Raw genomic sequence first — 15,252 nt, 5'->3', positions numbered from 1 at the left:
TGTTTAAATTTCTGTCTTTTCTTTTTATCTGTTATTATACAATTACCATTGTACAACAATATTGTCTAAACCTTTTAAGAATTAAATTTTAACCACTGTTAAGAGATAGAATGTTGTTAAACTGAAAAAAAAAGATATTTATGTCATAGAGACACATTTAGTTACGTACAATAAAAAATGACTAGTCAAACCTCATAGTAAATTACAAATTCTGTACATCCAGTTTTTTTATGATTTAGAAGAAACATTTGTTATTTCCATTCACCAAACTTTTGACTGAATAGTATTGTAACAGTGTGATAACTAACTTAATAAATAAACGTGAATTATGGTCAAAAATAAATTAGAAACTGTTTGATTCACCTTATTTTTTACAATTTACCATTCGGAAAAATGAATTGTACTAGACAGTTGCAGACAAGCTCCAGGAAGCTCTTGTACTGATGTACCTTGTGACATTATCTACCACACATTAACACGGTCGTATATACCACAGTTATGACATCGTTATCTCAGTGATAATATCTCTCGCTACGACATTAGTTGACGTCGATTGGATTTTCATGATGGCTGTCTGTTCCTTCAGAAGTAAGTAGAAACATTGTTGATGGGTTACATGGAGATAAGATAGGTGTCCATCAATTGGCAACGAATCCGCTTATCAATGTCCAATACATATGCAGTTTTAAACTATCTTCAAGCATCCCCACGTTCACTTAGTAGATGAGTGCTACATGTAAGAGCATACTTTTATTGAGGATTTCATTCTAAACTGAAACCTTCCCTTGGTTAAATTTTTACACCTAGCAAGAAGACATTCGTGGATAGCTTTAGATGATTGGAATGAAATCGCCAGTGAAAGGTATGCCCTAGTAAGAGTCACTCAGCCATATATAGACGGAAAATTCTAGGTGTTGCACTTTCATTGAATAATTAAAAATGATGGTTATATTTACACACCCTAGGTAGGGTGAAACTTGGATTAGTAACTTGTTGGTAATTTTAAAGGATCTAAAATCCAAAGAAAGCTCACTATAACTGATCATCAATAAATATAATGAAAACATTGGTCAATAAAATTCGATCAACATTTGCGATTAAACAAATAATGACATTAGTTAGTAGTCCATGATCAATTAGTTACAATAAATTACTGACAATCAATCAAAAAGGTACTAGACGGGGTAAATAAATAAACGCTAATAGAATGAGGGTGAAGATCTTAACTGAATTAATATAGAAGTTCAAAACAACTGGCCAACAAAATAGAAATTTCATTGTAGTAAAACAGTTAGACTTATTGGGAATATGTTAATACATGAATTTCCACCTAGTCAGACTGAACGAACAGTCTATTGCTTGTTACACTTTAAAATTCATTTTAAATGTAAATTTGGTTTTTTTTCAGCCGGAAATGATCAACCTGAAAATCTAGAGATAAAATGGAACAAACTGGATAAGTACGAAATGAATATTCGTAATATATTGTACTTCTTACGAATGTATGCAATATTTATGAACTATGAGTTTTCAAATCATATTATGAGAATAAATCTCTTACTCTCCACCTTCTTATCTCTGTGTTAAATGAATGAAGACAGTTCGTCTAATCAGATTGAAAGGACTTAGTTGAAAAATGCAGGAAAAATCCTGTAAGGCCAAAGAAATTTCACTGAGCCCAAGCGAAATCATCCAGCAGTTGAGTCACTGAATATCGAACAGTTCGCCGATCCTCGTCAAGGTCAACCAGTGCAAATCAGTTGCTCGCACGCCGTGGACTGGCGTATGCAGTGGTGGTCACAACTTCCCCTTGTACCTACTTTTTCTAATACATTTCTGTAATAAAGTCGTTTGTGTTATATGGTCTTCAAAGCATTCATAGTACCTTGATACGACGAAGGGGTAATCCACGTTAAGTGCTGAGCACGATGTGTGACTTCGGAGTTAGCTGTTGGTCACACCATTCCCGTCTAACTCGAGAAGGCCCTCAAAAATTCGACATAGATCATCTACGTTGGTGATTTACAAACCAAAATTTTCCTTATAATAACTAATGTACACACTTAAACTTACTCTCCTGAATTACTAGCCCCAAAATTACAGCAGAGTTTAGATCAGTAGGGGATTTGTAATGTCAGTTATTATGTTAGGCCCATATAACTTATTCTGACTTTCGGACAGGCTGATCTACTCATTCTACTTGAGTCATATTTTGACCTTGTTAGTTATTCGCTTATCAATCTTGACTGTTTTTATATGAGCGCATATGTGTGTACACTTCCCATTCCATTCATCACATGTCTGTAACTTATTTTTATGTGCCTAAAACTTTTGATTAACGCTTGATTAAATGGATTTTGCTTACTCGACGTATCCACTGCCCGTCGTTTCGCTTCTCTCTATTCCATTCACTTCATATACAAAATATACGTGTTCAAAATTCCATTCTCGTTATATGACTTATTTAATTCCGTCACTGACTAACGCGATTTAAGTCGATGATTATATACAAGGATAGGCGACATATATATATCAAACAACAATCATTCATACGATTTGCTTGGAGTCAGATCGCGGGCCACTAAAGTGGAGAGGCCGTCGACAACATCGTGCGATCTAAATGACGACAAAATAAAGGGCCCCACTAAAGATTTATGTAACATAATCCATTACAATTTTTCAACCGGAAAGGTTAATTTACGTTGAGTAAATTGCTCCATAAATACCTGTTTTGTAAATCATGTATACCAAAATTTACGGAACATAGATGTGTTAGATACTTTATTCTAGAAATCTTCACCAGGAAAATTTGTGTGATAATTAGATTTACTCGAATTATTATACGAACTACGAATCCTTGAAATAACGTATTATATATGGAATTCAAAATCAGAAACGCACCGAGTACTTTAGTATCATTAATTCATACGAACACCACAAGTTGACATCTTTTTGATCTGATTTCCTTTCATAAAATATACTTTATACTAATATATATATATATATATATATATCACTTTGTAGTAGTTTTGTAGCGGTAAATAAATCCCCAAAATAAATAGCTCTAAGTTTTCGACATTGGATGCTGACCACATGTTTTAGTGGACTCATCTAGCTGAAGGCGCTCGGTCATACATCCGCACCAGATCACGTGTGGTAACGCCGTGCTCAACATCAACCGCAATCGCTAGCCAGATTAGATCAGAGAATTCCAATATATTGGTAATCGCCAAATACACTCTTCCGATCTCCTCGACTCTTTCTTTTGATTTCTCTGGGTGGGAACGAATTATATTAGAAGGTGTTACTGGTAAAAGCGTTGCCAAACACTGAATACCTGTGTCATCTTCAGTTTCATATTGTAGAGTAAAACATTACTACATGAAATATGATGTTTTGACTGGTTTATCCTTACAATGATGTCATAAACATGCCTCATTTATAAGCGAAAACTAGCCTAAAAAATGGATCAGGTGAGGCGGTCGGCTTATTTTATCAACGTGGGTACTATCACCAAAATGGCTATATGTGTCAATGTATTCACAAAAATAGGCACGGTTAGGTGGACAACTGGGAAGGGATCAAAGAAACACTAAATTCAAAGTACCAGGACGTTCGGGGTCACAACAAGCATCATCATGAGGAATGGATCTCTGTCGAAATCCTGGACAGTATTGAAGAAAGGAAACACAAGAAGACAACAATTAACAACAGTCGAGCAAGAACAGAGAGAGTAAAGGCACAAACTGAATACACGGAAGTAAACAAGTAAGTGAAGAGGAGCATTAGAGTTTACAAGCAGATATACGTGGATGATCTAGTTACGTCAATGAATAAAGCTGCAACAGAAGGAAATATGGAAAAACTATGTGACACAACGAAGAAACTGGTAGAGAAATATAGTAAGCCAGAGAGAAGGGTGGACGACAAAGAAGGCAAGGCAATCACAGACTATTCAAGGATAGAGGAACAGATGGATGTAACGTTTCGAGGGACTCTCAAATAGACCAGCTCCATTGCATTTAACGGGCATCGAAGCAGCATATACAGTCCTTCATCTGACCACATCTGACTACCATTACTGCGCGCGTTTTGAAGGTTGCAACTTATTTTCATGTGGTATTATTTTCTTTTTCCATTACTTTTTCCCTTTAATTTAACACTGATTAGCGATAAACAATACGTCACTGATAGGGTTCTATCAACTTGACACCTCATTTTGGAACTCAACATCATACATTGATTTTGCTAGTTTTCACGCTGTCTATCTCTTTTCACTAATTAACGTTAATATATTTGCTCTTAACTAATACTGGATCTGATCCTACCATACAAATTTACACGTCTATTAAGTTGAATTATAAGTGTCGCTGCTAACCTAATTAGACTTTATATTTATATTACTTCTAATAATGCCGAGGCCATCTAAAAAACATATAATCTCTCCTGATGCCTATAGCACCTGCAAAAGATGTAAATCAGTCACTAAAGCGAATAATGTGAAACCTTATAAACACACTGACCGGTCTGCATCCTACTCTGATCTTCCTTCAGCTACACTAAACGTGCACCGTTTGCTTGGGCATGACATATCACTACCCTGTATCTCGCTTGTAGATATAAATGTTGGAGTGATCCAGAAAATTGCTTGCAAAAGACAAGCAAGCATCAGTAATCACTTAGAAGCGTTTCGTCTAATCAGCGTTCACTTGAAGTTTTTGCCAAAAATATCAGGGGAGCAAAACGCCACATGTAGAGGTACTGTTTGGCTGGTTGCTACACTGCTACTATGTTTAGTAGCATTCCAGATTCTTCTAGCAACCCAAGGACATTTGAAATATTATAAAAACCCTGTATTTTCTGTATTAAAGTGAACCTTGGAGTAAACTACTTCCCGCGTACTTTGCGTCTTTTCTCTCGTGTTCAGGTCGCTGTCTGGCTCTAGCTTGGGGGTTACAGAATAACTTAGGGGACAAATATGGCGTTCAATCTGCAAGACTTATCAATAAATAAGAGCATTCACATACCGTTAGAGTCGACATCATTTGTCAGTCCAAACAAAAGCATCACAAATTGTGAACAGTATTTAGACAGTGCGGCTGACCTCAAACACCCGGCAATTTTACAATCGGCCATCCTGAGTAGCGACCCACGAAGTACATGTAAGCCTGCCTACAATAGCCAGCCCGATGATGTAGATCTTGACTACTCACCCAGACATATACCCCATCCCCCAACTAAGTGTGCACAAGTAACCACCCGGCAGACACTTGCAACAGGTCTGTATGTAACCATATCAGCCTTAAAAACTTTGATATAAATTCCAACAATCTCACCACTGGTAGATCTAAAAGCAGCCAAACAGAACTTAGCCTCACCCAAAATATCCAAGACTTATTACCGTACAAATATTTAATCAATGTTCCAGAAAATCCCGATCTCGAAATTATAAAAACACTGGAATAGTAATTAACCATATCTCATCTGAAATGTTGAGAAGACTTCAGTGTATGCAGAATGTCATTGTGTATAATATACCTGATAGTGCGAACGTAAAGATTGCTAAAAATACTCTACTACAAGAATGTGGATTGTCGCAATCTTGGTGTGTAACAAGAAGATTACGTAAAGCACACACTAAAGCCTCCTGTCCCATTCTATTTCAATTTGGTAGTACCACTGAAGCTAATCACCTTCTCAATGGTTAGTCATTACCGTGGCGTATTCCAACATTTAAAAAGATTAGAATCATCCATGGCAGGACTACTATCCAGCGTCGAATCTTCAATGAAACACAAACTAATCAACCCGGCCTACGTAGCCGTGGAAGTTACGGCGTTTGTCACTTCGGAAATCCTAAAACACCACACACTACCCCTCCCAAAAACGGAGACACGTCGGATGCTGCTATTAGTCCTAAGAAAAAGGCTGCACATAAAGCAGCTGCAACCGCCCATCCTCGGACCAAACACTCAGCTACCCCAGAATGCCAATCCACTTATGCCTCAATAGTGCCTAGCGGCCCCGATAAAAAGCCTAAAAATGATCCTCCCAGGAATTGCTCTAACAGCTACAGACTCTCAGACACCGCTGTACGAAATAATACCAAACTCTCTGTAAAAACCCACCACTACTCCGGCACCCTTAACGCAAAGCATGCACCTTTTCATAGCAGTAGAATGCCCTACAACACACATAGGGAACTAGCAGTACCCACTCATCCTAACGTAAAACGACACTCGACAAGAACCACACCTACACGTGATACTCGTAAGTCATATAGTGTGAACCTTGCACGCTCCATGAACCAGCATACAACTTCACACAAAAGAAACACCTCTCTTGGCAACAACATCAGGCAATCCTTCATTCCTTACCAGAAACATACAACCTCCCCAACTACCCATAATAGGACTAAAATTGCCCACCGCACACAAGGAAACCATAACAATGTCCTACTTGGGAACCCACCTACTGATTCTAGATACTATCTAAGTCAAGTCACCCTATACAACTCTTTAATCTCCTCTAATTCGACATATACAACATCTCATCCTTTTTTATCTTTCCACCCCACAACAGTGCTGCTATGGGGTCTCCAAATGTTGAGGGTGACAATCCCACTATTCTGAGACCATCTATATACTCCGACCTAATGAGGAGTGGCACATCTTTCTCAACGTAGATAACTGTCACTAGTCTTAAAAGTTCCTTGACTGAACCTTCTGATCACTGCCCGAAACACACTACCTAACTATTCACTTTTAAACATACTTCTTTCACCAAACTAACCTCCAACTACCTTTCTCGCATTAACCCCATTGATAATTAACTAAACGTTCATCAATATGGAGTCAACACTCCCAATTCTTTCTTTTCTCATGGCAAAACAGACAATCCACTGGGTTTACATCATACTGTTCTACTGGACAAACACTCACCGTACCTGACACTTGTGTTAATCAACGCTCAATCTGTACAAAGTAAGATGACTCACCTACGCACCCTACTACTTCTAAACAACCCCTCACTTGTTTTGATAACGGAAAGTTGGCTATCCTCCGATACCACAGACACATATCTGAAAATAGACACCTATGAGCTCTTCCGCTGTGATCGAGTTACCAAGAAGGGTGGTGGTTGTCTCGTTTATGTATCAAAAAGTTTGAGAGCGGAAACCTATAGAGACCACGTCCTCAGCAAACTTCCTGAATCGATATGGCTTACTGTTCACACTCATGAATGTAAAATACTAATTGGATGCATATATCGAGCTCCTAACACTCCTAGTTCAACTGACACTATTATAAGTGAGTCATTTGCTCAGGCTGCCTCGCTTGACTTCACTTACAAAATTGTGTGTGGTGATTTCAGCCTTCCCACCATGAACTGGACGACAAATTCTGGCCCGTTGTGCTCTGAAAGCGTACTTAGGTCCTTAGACATACACGGTTGGCAACAACATGTATACCTGCCTACACGAAATCACAACATGCTTGACTTGATATTCTGTCATAATGTCACACCAACATCAATGGTGGTTGGCGAAAAGTTTCACAACAAATAGTCCTCTGCAGCCTTCCGATTCTTGCCATGTGCAACAAATTAAAGACATTAAATACACGTTTCCAATATAGAGACTATGCAAACACTGACTGGGAAAACTTTCGATTTCTGATAAAGCATTCTGACTGGAGCACATTCTTCACCAGTGATAACCTCTTAGAAACATTAGAAAAATTCAATACCTCCGGCAAATCTGCACTAGACACTACTATATTCCCTAAAACTGCTTGTAAAACAATTCCTCCCTATATAAACCAAAAACTAGGTCTAAACTGCGAAAACTGAAAAGGACGTACTATATATCAAAAGACTTTAGTGCCCTGCACCAGATATACTCTACTTGGCGGAGTACAAAATAAACACAACAAACATAAACAGGCAGAGGAACGTACTGCGCTCACTGCTGCATCTAAAGCCCAAGCCTTATGTCGTCTCCTTGCAAAACGCATGAGAAAGAACGCAGATCAGAACATTCACTCCTTACTGAACGATGGAGTGACGTAAAATGACCAAGCCTTCATATGTGAACTGTTAAGTGAATGGTTTTCCCACAATGGGAATACATCTCATGCCACAGATATAAACATGAAATGCATCAGCAAAAATTATCTTAGTACCATTAACTTTGACATTAGGAGTATACATACCGCCATTAAATCCCTTAAGCCAATTGCGAGCTCTGGTGCTGATGACATCCCTTCAATCCTTTGTAAAGTGTCAGGACCGGACACACAGACGCTATTACTCAAAATATACACATTATCTTTAGAGACAGGTACATATCCGGAAACTTGGTCGAAAACTAATGAACCACAAACATCACACCAGTTATACCACGCATAATGGAAAAAGTGATACAAAATCAACTATCTGATCACCTACTTAAGGAAGATCTAATAGACCCGTCACAACACGACTTTATTAGAACAAGGTCGTTCAGTACATGTCTGATAGACTTCTTCAACGAGTTTACTCGCATACGTAACCAGAAGAAACCAATAGTTATACTATATTTCGATATTATGAAAACCTTTGATAAAGTACCTCATAATCTTCTAATCAACAGACTTAAGTCAGTTGGAATTATAAATCCCCTTTTGCAATGGATCAAGTCTTTTCTTACAAACAGATACCAAATAACCAAGATTAACTCCACAACATCTACACCTCAGCCAAAAACCAGTGGTGTTGTGCAGGGTAGTGTCTTGGGTCCATTGCTCTTTACAACCTAAATCAACAATCCAACATGAACTCAACATGGTAGAAGACTGGTGCAAACGCTGGAGGTTATGGCTCAACACAGAGAAATGCGGCTGGTTATGTATAGGAGACACTTCTCTTAAAATAAAACTAACTCTTAACGGCCACACACTGCCCAGACGGGCATCAGTAACTGACCTAGGGGTACATTACTCACACAATCTTAATTTCCCTGAACACATCTCAGCCAAAGAATCTAAAATGCGGAAATTGCTTGGCTTCAATCTCCGCAGTTTCTATCAAAATGAATCTAAAATCTTTCTTTATAAAGTTTGTGTAAGACCTATCGTTGAATACTGCTCATTCTTATTTTCCAACCCACGCCTATCTGATATACTAAAGATGGAAGGAATACAACGAGACTTCATTCGCAAAATACTTAAGACTGACTCAGTCACTGACTACAGTTCACGATGCCAAATCTTAGGATAAGGACCACTTTGGAAGAGAAGGCTTAGGTCTAATTTGATTCTCTACTTCAAACTACTCGAAAACTTTACTTATTCAACATGTAAGATGGTTTTTGCCCGATATTCACATGAGTGCGAACTTAGAAACAAAGTATCTACCGTCAAAGTTGAGAAATACAGATCGGCAACTCGGAAAAACGTTTTCCTCATCAAGTATGCAATAATATAGGACAGTCTTCCCTCCTAAATACGCATGGCAGATGAATTACATACGTTTGTAAAACTGCTTGATCAAGCCCTCACTTGCACTGATCTAGCACGTACGAACACATCCGCGCCTCACTCAGACATCATAGGCTCTCTCCATGTCTAGACTTTTAAATATTAACCGTGCATCCACGTCGCACTGCAGCAAAGTCATCCGTTCCAATCTTTGCAGATGAGATCAAGATTTGAAGACAATGCCCATTATGTCATAGAGAATAATGTCACAGGATGACCTAAATTCACTGGTTCAATGAATGTGTAGGTTGTCAATAGAACTTACTTCTGACAAGAGTGTAGTGATGCAAATAAATAATTGAGACGATTCATATCACTACAGAACAAATGTAATTGTGTTACACAAAGTGATAGATTATTCTTATCTAGGATTTGATATAAAAAACGACAATAGAACTGCGAGTAAATCAGTGGCTGCCACTGTCAAAGTCTCTGGGGTCATATGGGCTGTTCGTTAGTCCTTTCACTGCTTGAGCTAAAACAATTTGAGGCATTACACTCAATGTTTGTGAGGCTACACGTGGAACATGGGGTTCAAGAAGCGAGTCGTGGTTTAAAATGTGAAGCCGATATGCTAGGACGAGTTCAATGGGTAGGACCAAGATGGTGAAACGTCTCACCGACTTACCCTATGAAAGGATAAAAAACTTCAATTTACTACTGTTATCTTATTTCCAGGTTACTGATTGATTTTATACTGGCTTATCATACAGTGAACGATGATCTCATTATGAAAATGTCTTTTCCTACTAAGACTGATATTTAAGATGACATTCTAAGAACAGGAGGCATCTGCTCAGTCGGCGGATGAATTCAAGGTAAATCTGAAGCTTTATTGAAAAAAAGACAATTATTAAAACGGATTAACCAATCTATTATTCTTATTACTGATGGCTTACAGGAAAGCCTATTCTGATATGAATCCAACTGACTTTCTTCCCATACAAGCAACAGTTAAGAAGCCGAAGGGATGATTCTACTCTTCATGGAGGAAAATGCTTTGCGATGCCTGACTTTGTTTTTACTTATTCACTGAGATTTGTTTGATTTGTCTCAAGGTTGTAAATCAGCTGTTCATTAGAAATGGCGTTTACTTTGGATGATGATAAAAGATGTCAGCTTAATGAGGATATCATTAAACAGCTATACCTTGTGGCTTATATGCAGGGAAGCAAGCTTCCAACATGCCTTGTTACTAACTCAAAATGTAGCAAGGTTCAGGTTCGCGGAGATGGACGTACTGCTGTTGGTGAGTTTTTATATTTATGGTAGTATGTCCGTCTTCTGTTTATTCATACTTAGGTTTCCAATTTAGTTATCTATCACTTTTTATTCCGCAGATCATGATACTGAAGTTCTGTTCTATAAATGTTACACAGAAAATTTCCTCATCTTACCTCTTTGTAATATATTCCGAACTTAGTGACTAAATGTAATCTTTTTTTGAACAGTCGTTTCACTGTTCACCCTATGAAAAGCTTGAAAATTCATGGTAGTTCACGAAAATGTGTAGAACTATCCACACAATGGAACCCACCAATCCGTCTGAAGCAACTCATCTAGGTATTAGTCTTCAGTCTCCAAGTTCATAGGAAGATCTCACTCAGTAGTTTACATCTCAACTTCGGGATCGTGTGATCATGATCGATGCATGTTCTCATTCTGATGGGGAATTTGGGGGTGGAAATGTGATATGTTAATATATATGTTGTTACTATGTCATTGCCCTAGGTCTGTACTACTCGAACTTTAAGTTGCACTATCTACTAAGCATTTACATGGGAGAAAGACCGTCAAAATTCCACAGGATTTCATAAGCTCTTTTGTTAACTTCAGTACAGCAAGTATAGTCAAATTTTTTCCTTTTCGTAGTTTACTATCGGTTGCTTACAGCCTTGAATAATTATGTTAAGTACCAGAAAAAATCTTTAGTCAGGTTATTAGAAAAGCGCTTATTGCTAAAATCAACAGTTAAGGGTCAATAAAAAAAAACTAGAAAGCAAGAAAACGGTAAATATCGTCGATAATACTGAATTATTTGCTGGGTAAATTGGTGGATGTTCTTAAACGTCCATGTGTTGATGAACTCCATGTGAACCCGAAGTCAACTATTTTCACCTAGGGTTAAAGTGGTCGGCAGATACACTGGATGGACCGCGGTAATAGATAGGGCTCGCCTAGTAATAAACAAGAACGAAAATAAGTCAAAAATCATGACAAAAAGTAATAATACATAATTGAATTTCAGATATATTGTAACATTATTACTAAAGATGAGCTACCAACTAAATGGGAGACTAAAAGCATTACCCTTGTAAAATAATGATTTAAGTTTAAACTCTACGACAGAAAATAATTTAGATTAGGATCAGTAAGTTAGGGCTTGCTTACTTGCAAGTTGTTTTGAAATTCCACGAAATAAAATCATTATTTCTCCACACAAAATTTGAACTTGTTAACGTTCCCATCAGTTCCTATACTGTTAACGTCAATGAAACAATTATTAACAATAATTCAGTGGAAACACGGAAGCATAAGTATTTGATAGAGTTATTAATGTCGCCGCATCTTTTTAAAGAATGATAAACTAACTTCAGTGAAGCTCTAATCTGTTACTCAAGATATTTCTTGCCACTCGGTTAAAAGTTACAATTCCGCTCAATCTATGAAGATTTTGACTGTTAGGTCATACTGTTAATTTATAGAAGTGATCTGTAGCACAGTACACAAACTTTTGTTTGATATCCCGTTGCTGTACCACTATGATGAATAAATAGATATAAAATACCAGGTTGATGTAAAGAGAAATAGAGTATGTCATAATGTAACCCATGTGCCAAGTATAGATTTATATGCTCAGGTTTATGCCATACCGTTTGTGTTAGTTAACGATACTAACCAGTTGTCCGAACAGAATAAAATGGGGCTGAGTTTGACTTTAGGTTCGATTAGTTTAAAACCTAGCACTCTAGCTACTAAACTACCACTTCAAAAATGAAGTAAACAGATCAAAAGAAATAACTTCGATTATATCCCATTTGTTTGTTTGTGTGTATTACTGTTATTGATTTAAATGATCATACCTAAATTCTACTTCTTATCTCGAAGGTTCATGTTTACAGTTTAATGTACGACCCACATTTATAATCAGTAGTTTCAAGAACTACTGCCATACCCTGTTAATTTTACATATGATAACGACTAATGTCCCGGAAGAATTTTGCCTGGGACAATTGACTGATAGTAATTAAACTTTATTTGTCTATCTCCAACTTCATTCAGGCCATGGTTTTTTTATGGTAAGATATGACCAAAGTGGGTTTGAAATGTTCCTCACACTTCGTTCTGCCATCTGATAAGTGTCACTAATCCATCTTTCGCAGATATTTTGTCTATTCATTGAATATTCCAATAGAAACAAGCAAGAATAATTAAAGAATTTCTTGTACATCATGGTCTACATAGAATGGTCAACGAGTCCTTAAATTTTGTCATGGGACATCGGACTGAATTTCAAGGTGATAACCATACTTGGATTTGTTTGAGATTAGTTAGGTTCTTAATTTTACGATCCTACTGTTTTGGTAGTATGTAGGTCTGTAATGCGTTCCAACTACTCAATCTGGGTGTCTGACATTTCGTGGTCCATGCAAACATTGATCAGTGATATTATGTGACGAAATAATGCAAGATACAACCACTTTCGAAACACTGGTTTTTATCGCTTGGTTCCATTACCGTACATCCTATCATTTTAAGAAAGATTCACAACAATTTAAAATACTTTGTTCATAGGATTGTTAATTTCTGGTTATTTTCCTAAATTTGAGATACTGTGCAATTAAAACCGTCGACCCATAAATAACACATTTCCGTCATATCTTTTCACAACTAATTGAACAATCTTACCGCCTGACTCCATCACTGTAATTATTCACACTATGAGTGTGTAGCTGCTCCTAATCGTATTATCCTTCAACATGACTTCATGATATGGCAGCAGGATCTCAAATAATAGGAATTTTAACCGCTCAACTTTGTTTTGGTCATTGTGATAGGTAAGTCCGTCCAAAAACTGTCAGAAACTATCGACATCTGTCACTAGCATAGATTTTCAGGAACCATCAACTATTTCAGACTGGAAATTAATACCATTTCGATAAGTTACTTAGCTAGTTTCCTTTTTCCTTATAGTTTACTCGGCTTTTATAGATATTTGATCCTATCGTTGCCTTTGCCAGTTTTTTGTGAGTAGATAGCCTTAGAATGTGTAAGTAATTTTTAGTAACTTATCTTGAAGGTTCCATAGTCTTACTTATTGATGTATACTCCCTGTTCCTAAAATTTGACAGCGATTATTGAGATAAGTAATCTGACAGTCTATTGCATTCAAGTTGTAAGTGCTAGGCTCTATGTTGATTATAACTGACACTCATTGTATGGACAAAATTGCTTATTTTACAGCTATAAGCTCATTATGCGACTTACTTGGGTCTAACATCAAATTTGTTCTTCTAGTGGTTTCCCAAAGTGTGGTCAAAATGTATGAATTGTTGAATATCGTTACCTTCCTTATAATAGTCATTTATCAAAATTTTACATTAGTACAGAGTACATTGACTGACGATACGTTTGTCCATTAATGTTTATGTGAATTTCCTTTTTACCGAATTTTTAAAATCTAATAAACTCTTGTTGATATTTCACCATCTACCTAGAGATGTGGTCTAAGTTCATAAGTTTATTTATCCTTTGTATGAGCCTTTTAGAGACACATGTTTACTGTTTGCATTCCACGAAACGAACGTAATAATGAGTTGGAAATCGTAAGAAATGTTCCAAAATAAATTACACTGACGTAAGATCATTTTAGTAGCCGTAAATGTTTTGTAACTTCATGCGTTTTATTCTCGGTTTCACTTTTCATTTATTTCCATATCTTTCTGGCAATCTATCATTGCTGCCACTGTTACTTTGTTTTTTTATTGATACTAATTATGGTAACTACGTTCCGCTGATATCGAATGATTTTTAAGTTGTTAGTGAATTTTATTTAATATTTCGAGGTATATACATCTAGAAAGCGAACTAAGCGGACGTTTTCTAGTCGTTGCTTTTATCCGTTGGCAACCTTTTGAAGTGATACCTCTTTTTTAATAGTCATTAAGCCCGTTGTGCGAGATTAGCCATAACTCCTAATATGTCTGCTCTAACGCCTGGTTCTTATTTAAACTATTCTCTGAACTAGTAATGTCGGTTTAACCGTATATTGTTTTGTTGTGAAACTCTAGGAAATCGAAAACATGTTTATCGTTTGTCACGTGTACATAACGAAGTAAGAATAAGCCTAAAAGAAATATTTGTTTTATAATGTATAAACATCATAATGTGAATAAACATATTTAAAAATATCGGAAATCAATAGGTTTTAAGTAGACTGATTAGAATCCCAGGGAAAGCACCAGTTCCTTCAAGGCTACATATACACCTGGGTGGGATGTTTCAGCTACCACGATATTTCATTTCAGAGCTTCCTGTCTATTATCTTCATCTCTCCGTGCTAATGAGGTATAGCAAATTAAACCGATGTACATACATACAGGTTCTGCTTTGTAATTGACTAACTGACCGATTTATCAATGTACATAAGTTTTTTCTTCAAGGTGCATATGTAATTTTTATTTTGGTTACCTTGTGATCTGTAATCTTACGCTATCGGCACTGTTTTTAGAAA

At 36.9% G+C, this 15,252-nt stretch overlaps 1 protein-coding gene across 2 annotated transcripts in view; it reads left to right on the top strand.

The window, feature by feature from the left end:
* Positions 1-10,559: 10,559 nt before the first annotated feature.
* The window catches only part of RANBP9_2 (Ran-binding protein 9), a gene marked incomplete at its 3' end in the record, with an annotated part of 52,659 nt that continues 47,966 nt past the window's right edge, over positions 10,560-15,252 (top strand). For both annotated transcript variants that reach the window (XM_051212248.1, XM_035732630.2), the window contains exon 1: positions 10,560-10,767. In XM_051212248.1, the coding sequence (XP_051072404.1) occupies positions 10,602-10,767 (166 nt within the window). In that variant the 5' untranslated portion in view covers positions 10,560-10,601. The remainder of the gene's footprint in view (positions 10,768-15,252) is intronic.

This window comes from Schistosoma haematobium, chromosome ZW (assembly GCF_000699445.3).
Source record: "Schistosoma haematobium chromosome ZW, whole genome shotgun sequence".
In the NCBI taxonomy this organism is placed as follows: domain Eukaryota; kingdom Metazoa; phylum Platyhelminthes; class Trematoda; order Strigeidida; family Schistosomatidae; genus Schistosoma; species Schistosoma haematobium.
Note: the sequence above shows the minus strand (reverse complement) of the source record. Positions and strands in the feature narration are given on the sequence as shown.